The sequence below is a fragment of the Carlito syrichta genome, unplaced genomic scaffold (assembly GCF_000164805.1).
Source record: "Carlito syrichta isolate Samal-C Ts95f unplaced genomic scaffold, Tarsius_syrichta-2.0.1 Scaffold304336, whole genome shotgun sequence".
NCBI lineage: Eukaryota > Metazoa > Chordata > Mammalia > Primates > Tarsiidae > Carlito > Carlito syrichta.
Genome location: NW_007248432.1, coordinates 11832 through 19377, shown reverse-complemented (window position 1 = coordinate 19377; position 7546 = coordinate 11832). Strand labels below are relative to the sequence as shown.

The 7546-nt window shown below is 44.5% G+C and overlaps 1 protein-coding gene across 5 annotated transcripts in view; it reads right to left on the bottom strand.

Annotated features, from left to right (window-relative positions):
- The window catches only part of ASNS (asparagine synthetase (glutamine-hydrolyzing)), a 23333-nt gene extending 15840 nt beyond the window's left edge, over positions 1 to 7493 (bottom strand). Inside the window, exons 1-4 of one of the 5 annotated variants that reach the window (XM_021713195.1) lie at positions 7456 to 7493; positions 5276 to 5307; positions 4442 to 4716; positions 311 to 548 (exon numbers count right to left, since the gene is read on the bottom strand). In XM_021713195.1, the coding sequence (XP_021568870.1) occupies positions 311 to 548; positions 4442 to 4690 (487 nt within the window). In that variant the 5' untranslated portion in view covers positions 4691 to 4716; positions 5276 to 5307; positions 7456 to 7493. Of the gene's footprint in view, positions 1 to 310; positions 549 to 4441; positions 4717 to 5275; positions 5324 to 6663; positions 6905 to 7455 lie in introns of those variants that run through there. The other 4 variants (XM_021713196.1, XM_008059713.2, XM_021713197.1 and 1 more) reach the window with 4 other exon arrangements.
- Between the last annotated feature and the right edge of the window lie 53 nt (positions 7494 to 7546).

Here is a 7546-nt window from a genome sequence, read left to right as displayed (position 1 = left end):
AAAAAAAAAAAAAAAAAAAAAAATACACATACGCTCAAGCTAGATGCAGAGAAATTACCACAACAAAAAAATACGTGACTGAACCAGAGACTCATCCTTAGGTGCAGAATATAAGCTTTGAAAAGGAGAGCACAAGTCCTGGTTTTCTTGTTTTTTTGTTTTTTTAAAAAAAGCACAAAGCTAAGGCTCCATGCCTTACTTAGTCATTTGTAAACTTGTGACTTGCTCCTGTAGGATTTTCAACTCTGCTCTAGAAGAAAACACAAAACAAGGACAATAATAAAAATCTATAGAAGAAGCCTCTCATTACCTTTAGCCTCTGAGCACACAGCTAAAAATCCATCTTCGGTCATGGCCCTAAACAGAGGCCTGACTCCATACGTGTCTCTGCCCAGGAACACCTTCTTACTGGCAGTGTCCAGCAAAATAAATGCAAACACACCGTCCAGCATGCTGACCGTTTGCTCGATTCCGCCTTTGTCATAAAGATGAAGGATGATCTCGCCGTCCACTCTAGTCTGATACTCAAACCCAAAATGCTGTTGCAGCTTAAGGAAGCAATCGCAAAGTAAAATGTCAGAGTCTTATGCATAGCTTTTATTGCAAAGTTGCTTCAATATTCCTGTGCTCTATAATCATGTCAAGCACTTTGGTGATTTAGAAGAACTGTAGCATTATCAAACTATAACGTGTTTCAACTCACAATTCTGAACATTCTATTTCAAATGAAGCTAAAACTGTGAAAATTTTAGTTGCATTCTGATAAATACAGAGTGTCAAAAAAAGTAAGAAAGGAAAAAACCTATATTAAAATTGTAATACTTGAATCTAAATGATAACAAAAGATGAATATGCAAAATGTTTGACTTCTGCAATTACAATAGGTGCTCAAAGTGGTGACCATCAGAGTCTAAACCCTTCTGATTAGAGCAAACTAAAAGCAACTTATAGGTAACATCTCTTAAAATGTAAATGCATGTTTTTGGCACTCTCAGTAGAATACAGTGGCAATGAAGCAGAACAGTACCATAGTGAGGGATGGAAAGGCATAGCATACATATACTATGCATGTAATACACATATATTTGCATATCTACAGGTTGAGTATCCCTCATCTGAAATGCTTGGGGATGAAAACAGTTCAGATTTCGCATTTGTTTGGATTTTGGAATATTTGCATATATACAAGGAGATATTTTGGGGATGGGACCCAAGTCTATGCATGAAATTCATTTATGTTTCATATGAGCCGTTAACACACAGACTGAAGGTGATTTTATATAATATTTTAACAAAATTTGTGCATGAAAGAAAGTTTGCATACCCTGAACCATCGGAAAGCAAAGATGTCCCTACGTCAACGACCCCGAGGGACATCTGTAGCTATGTGGCCTCACCATCATTCCTGGCTTTACCGAATTTACATGTTACCAATGAGCAACTGTTTTCTTACACTTATTCACACATCAGTAAAAACCAGGACTACCATTAATACAGCGAAAAAATGTTATGTTCCAGCTAAGTAGGCACACGATGGTCTCACCAGAATACCTGTAGCAGCTGCCAGACTACAGCCACACCAGTGGCAGGTTCTCAGACTTCTACAATGCCGTGTTCTCACTAAAAGGTTGTAGAACTTTTTACCTTTTCAGGTGATCAGAGGCAGTGGGGGGACCAGAAAGCGGGTCCCCTTGGGTCGTGGAGGAGTTCCGTTTGATGGCTCTTTCAATGTTTCCTTCAGTCACCTGCCTCCTCCACAGGGGTTCGATCTCAGAAGCATCTCTTTGAGTTTATAAATCATCATGCTTTCTCCAGTCCTCCCAAAAGCCCACCACCACATTCCCCCCATTGACCCACCCCACACCATGTCCAGTTTTTCCAACAGCTGGACTTTTCTGTGTTGTAAACATTATACTTCCTCTTGTCCTCATCACTGCCACCCACAGGAGTATCTTCAGGTCTTTCTGACATCTTCAACACATCTTTACACCACAGAGCACAGAATAAGCAAAAATGCACAGCGAGTACTCACATGGGCTGTGGTCTCATGTGGGGACATGATCTGGGCATGTGCAGAAAAGACACATCACAGTAGAAGGGGACTGGGAGGGTCTTTTTTTCCCTTGGGAATGTTGAACACACTGTGCTGTGTGACTGTATTTTGACTGTGATCTGACACATGAAGTCAGCTGTGGAATTTTCAACATGTGGCATCATGTCAGCACCCAAAAAGTTTCAGATTTTGGAGCATTTCAAATTTCAGATTTTCAGGCCAAGCACGGTGGCTCACACCTGTAATCCCAGCCAAGGCGAGAAGATAGCTTGAGCCAGGGAATTCAAAACCAACCTGGGCAACACAGTGGGACGTTGACTCTACAAAATATCAAAACGTTAGCTGGGCATGGTGGTACGTGCCCGCAGTCCAGGAGTTGGAGGCTGTGGTGAGCCATGTCACACCACTGTACTTCAGCCTGGGCAACAGTGTGACTCCAACTCAAACAAACAAAAAAAAAAAGACAGAGATTCTTGGGACACTTGGAGAAATTTAAATATGAACCGGACACTGGGTAGATTCTCAGGTTTAATAAGGGCACTGGTATTAGGTAGAATGTGCTCATTCTTAGGAGACGTTTACAGATTTAGGGGTAAAGTTTCATAGACTCTGCACCATACTCTCGAATGATTTAGCCAAGAAGTGAATATGTGAATGTGTATGTATATGAGTGTGTAGACAGATTAAGCAAATATGGCAAAACATGAATGACTATTCAACCTCAGTACTCACTGCTCTGCCCTTTTCTGAATGTTTGACATTTTTCCACAATGAAAAGTTGAGGAGGGTGACAAAAAAATTGCTTGCAAATGGTAGACTAAAACCTTTCTAGGCCAGGCAGTGGATCACACCTGTCATTCCAGCACTTTGGGAGGCCGAGGCAAGAAGACTGCCTGAGCCCAGGGATTCAAGACCAGCCTGGGCAACTTGACAAGACCTCAACTCTACAATAAATCAGGAAAAATTAGCTGGGCACGGTGGCGAGCGCCTGTGGTTCCAGCTACTTGGAAGGCTGAGGCGAAAGGATCACCTGACCCCAACAGGTCGAGGTTGCAGTGGAGTTAAGCCTGGGCAACAGTTAAGACTCCAACTCAAAAAATAAAAAATTTTTTAAATAAAAAAACCTTTCTTATGGAACACTAGCCAAACAATCCCAGACTGGAAGGTTCTTATCAAACTCAGCTTCCCAGGGTCAGAATTTCTATCCCTTTCTATCAGCTCGTTTTCAGTAGATTAGAAAACAGTTCCAATTGGAATGTTGCTAACTCTTTCTCCCTTTGGCTCTGATGAAATGAAATATACAATCTCAACAAAAACCCCAGGAGCAGTATTATATAAAAGTTATAATTACAACCATCCCCCAACTAGAAAACTCTCTCCCTGTCTTAAAATCCTCAACTGCTACTGCATTTTCAGACTCATGTCCCAACCCCTTACCATGGCTACAAAACCCAGCCTGCCCTGGTCCTGCTTGCCTTCCCAGGCCTACCCTGCCCACTCCCCTTCATGCTCTCATAGTCGCGGGGTTGCTCCCACCTTAGGGCTTCTACATACCGCTCCCTCTGCATGAAATGCTCTTCCCAGCCCCGTGAGTTGATCCTTGCCCAGTAGGTCTCAGTTTGAATGTCACTTCCTCCAGAGGCCTTCTCAGACCACCCTGGCTATACGTGGGTCTCCTACGTGCATCGGATCCATGTTTATTCCTTAGAATGCCTAATGTATGCACCATAGTTTTATACTGTCCCCTAAAAGACTAAGCTGCAGCAGAGTACAGAATTCTCATTCACCACGATGTACCCCCATGCCTACCACAGGCTCTAATACATTTAAATTCATAAGGGGGGGCATTCTAAGAGTCAAGGAAACCGAATAGTAATCCCCACTTTTTTTGTTGTTGAGTAGGAGTCTCCCTCTGTCACCCAGGCTGGAGTGCAGTGGCACGCTTATGGCTACCACAGTCTCAACCTGTTGAGCTCAGCGATCCTTCCGCCTCAGCCTTCCAAGTAGCTGAAACTACAGGTGCACACCACCATATCCAGCTAATTATGTTTTTATTTATTATAGAAACGAGGTCTTGCCAAGTTGCCCAGGCTGGTCTCAAATCCCTGGACTCAGGCAATCCTCTCACCTCAGACTCCCAAAGAGCTGGCATTACAGGCGTGAGCCACTGCGCCTGGCTGTCAACTCCATTTTTATCCCCTTTGTGACTAAGTCACCTCTCTGTACCCCAGTGCCCTGTCTGCATATGTGCCCAGAGCAAATGAGGAAAAGAACACAGAAAGAGCTTTGCAAAATAAAATACATTACACAGAACACATAATATTATCCTAACAAACAAGCTCTGAAGTTTCAGCCCACCCAGACATCTTCTGGCCTCCTTGTCCTCACCTTTGTGTGGTTGTAGATTTCACCATTGTAGCAGAGCCACAAGTATGGGTATTTCTTCACTCGGATTGGCTGCATCCCAAACAGCTGGTCCACCACAGCCAACCGGTGAAATCCAAAGCAGCAATTGGTGTAGCCATTGACGTTCTCAAAGCGAAAGGCATCTGGACCCCTGTGCGCAATCTTCATGGCACTCAGACACTGCACCGAGAGGCAGTCATCACTGCCAAAGAGGGCCCAGATGCCACACATGGTGCCAGGGAGCTAAGCTCGGCTCTCTGTGGAGACAGAAGCACAGCAACCGGTCAGTGTCTACTCCAACCTGTAGTCAATCCTCATTCCAGAAACATGCAAAAACCACCTGGAAGACCAAAACACAAACCACCTCACCCACTGGACATTCCCGTGAGGTTGGCAGGCACAGGAACTGAGAATGATTTAATTGACTTGCAAGTACTCAGGAAGATAGATGATCTCCACAGCTGGCTCCCACCAAAGCCTGCATCTCATCCATTCAGGGTTTGGCGCTGACTAGCACTGGGAGGTCCAGGCCCCATCCGTCTCCGTGGCCAAAGCTTGCTCCCAAGATACAGACACACATGCAGGCTGGTTCACCCTAGCCAATCCCAGCCCCAGCTGCTCCATCTCAGAATCCCAAAAGCCCTCAAAGATCTAAGAAGCTCCCCAAGTCACCAGGACCTCCCGCCTCAGGTCACCCTGACAAGTCAATGCCCTCTTTTCCTGCAAGTAGAAACAGTCGTCAGAATAAAGGATTACATACACTGCTGAAGTATAACATCAAGGCGAACATTATGCATTTCACAACTGCTAGCTTACCTCCAAGTGATTGCAGTGTGATTAAAGAAAATCTAAAGGGGAAAAGCAAACACTATAACCTGACGGCACATATCCTGGCTTTATAACAAAAACACTTTTTTCCCTATAAGAAGGCACAAAATGTTCACTATCAAAATGTTCCAAATGACAAAAAAAAATGTTCTCAAGCTGCCTTGGTCAGTAAGAAAGCCAAGTAGGTAGAACAGACACAGCAACATCTCTGAAAAACAACCTGGCTCTGCCCTATAGGCCAGGAAGCAAATAAACAATTCCTACATGTTAAATATTTTCCAATTTCAAATTCTCAGCTATGAAAGAAAGGGTTGTTTATGTGTCTGCTAACAGCTCAAAATAGCAGTTTTGTCAAAATATCTATAACCTGAAAAATAATTATTTCGTTTTTTTGTTTTTGTTTTTAACGGCAAAGCTGCAGCAAATGCCCAGATAATTTGAGATAAACATCCGAAAGAAACAATACGTACTCAAGTTACATCAATCACTTTGAGCAATCCTTGGAGGATATTTTATTTGCATCTAAGTTAACCAAAGCTTTAGTTGGCCTTTTAGGAAGCCCAGATCAAAGTAATGAAAAATGGTATCAACTCAAGCAATCTGGAAATCAAGTGCCACGTGTCCTGTGCTGTCCCTTTAATGCATCTGGCCAGTCTATAACAAAAGATTTGAGGAAAGGCGTGGTGGCTCATGCCTGTTATTCTAGCACTTTGGGAGGCCAAAGCAGGAGGATCACTTAAGGCAAGGAGCTCAAGACCAGCCTGGGCAACATAGCGAGACCCTGTCTCTACAAAAAAAACAGGATTTGAGATTTAGTGGGAAAATTCACTGAGAAAATTCACTGATATACAGTTAGATGACTACTGATGACCTATCTGCCTTTCTGACTCTATACCAATTAAAATTAGGGTGACAGTAATTTGAAAAGCAAATGTGGTCAACAGGGAATCATTTACCTAAGTCTTCTTAATGCTGCTCAGAGAATCCCAACATTAAGCCCACTGCAGGAAATACACTAACCATTAAACTGGAGGGGAAGGAGGGAGAATACAAGTGTGCCAAGCATTCCTTTTCCAGCAGGAAGAAGCAAATCACCATGATAGCCTATTATTTGTACTGGAATCAGTCTTACAGAAAGGCAAACATCCTACTCACAGGACCGTCCCCTACAGCTGTGGCCTGTTCTCAGTTATCTTCCCTCATGACCTTCTAGAGCACAGCTGCCCAACAGAAATGTGGCTACATGCGTAATTTTAAATAGACCAGAAACTTCATTAAAAAAGAAGAAAAAGGTGAAACTGTATGCATATTTTATTTAACAATATATGCCCAAATACCATCATTTCGATACATTGTCAACATAAAGAATTACTCACCAGATATTTTGCGTTGCTTTTACTACTCAAACGTCAAAGTCCAGCGTATTTAACACCCACAACACATCTCAATTCGACTAGCCAGCATTTCACATGCTCAAAAGTCACATGTGGCTAGCCTCTCGAATTTGACTGCGCCATTTCAGTGCAATTTAATTTCTATTCCACTCACCGGCTCCTTAAACTTCACTGTATCGCCTTCCTTTTATATCAAGTTCTAGTAAGTAACCAACTCCTGGACAGACCCTACTTGACTTCTAATTAATCTCATCGCAATGCAACGCATAACGATTTTTTAAGTTAGTGCTTGTAAATTATGAGGCAAGCACCCCGGGCAATGGACAGTGAAGAAATAACGTAGGCCACGGGCCGCGATAGAAACTATCCCTGTATTTAAAGCAGCACCAGTCCCCGGAGCCAGCTCTGCAAAAGAGATGTCCGTGGGAAAGGGCATGCAGCGCCGGAGCCCTTTTCCGCCGCATTTGGCCGCCGTCTTCCTAAGAAGGACTCCCTTAAGCTGGGTTTGCTCAGCAAGTCACTTGTTGAGTCTCGCAGTCCACAGAAAGGTGGGGAAGGGAGAGGGGGAGGAGAAGGGAGTGGGGGAGGGCGAGGGGTTAGTGCCGACACCCAGGCGGTGACTGACAGCGCCGGAGACCCTTCCTCCTAGACCCAAGAACCCACGGTTCCGCGACAGCCGGAGCGCCCGGCCATGTGCACGCCCCGCCGCAGGCCCGGGTCTGCTACCATTCCCGCGGCCTTCGACGCCATGGAGTGAAAAACAACGCCGTCTACAGGGGCTAGCTTGGGCCGCCGCCTTCTCTCCGGAGCGGCCCTCGACCCGGTACACTCGACCTCCCGGGGGACGGGACAGCTCCGTCCCCCG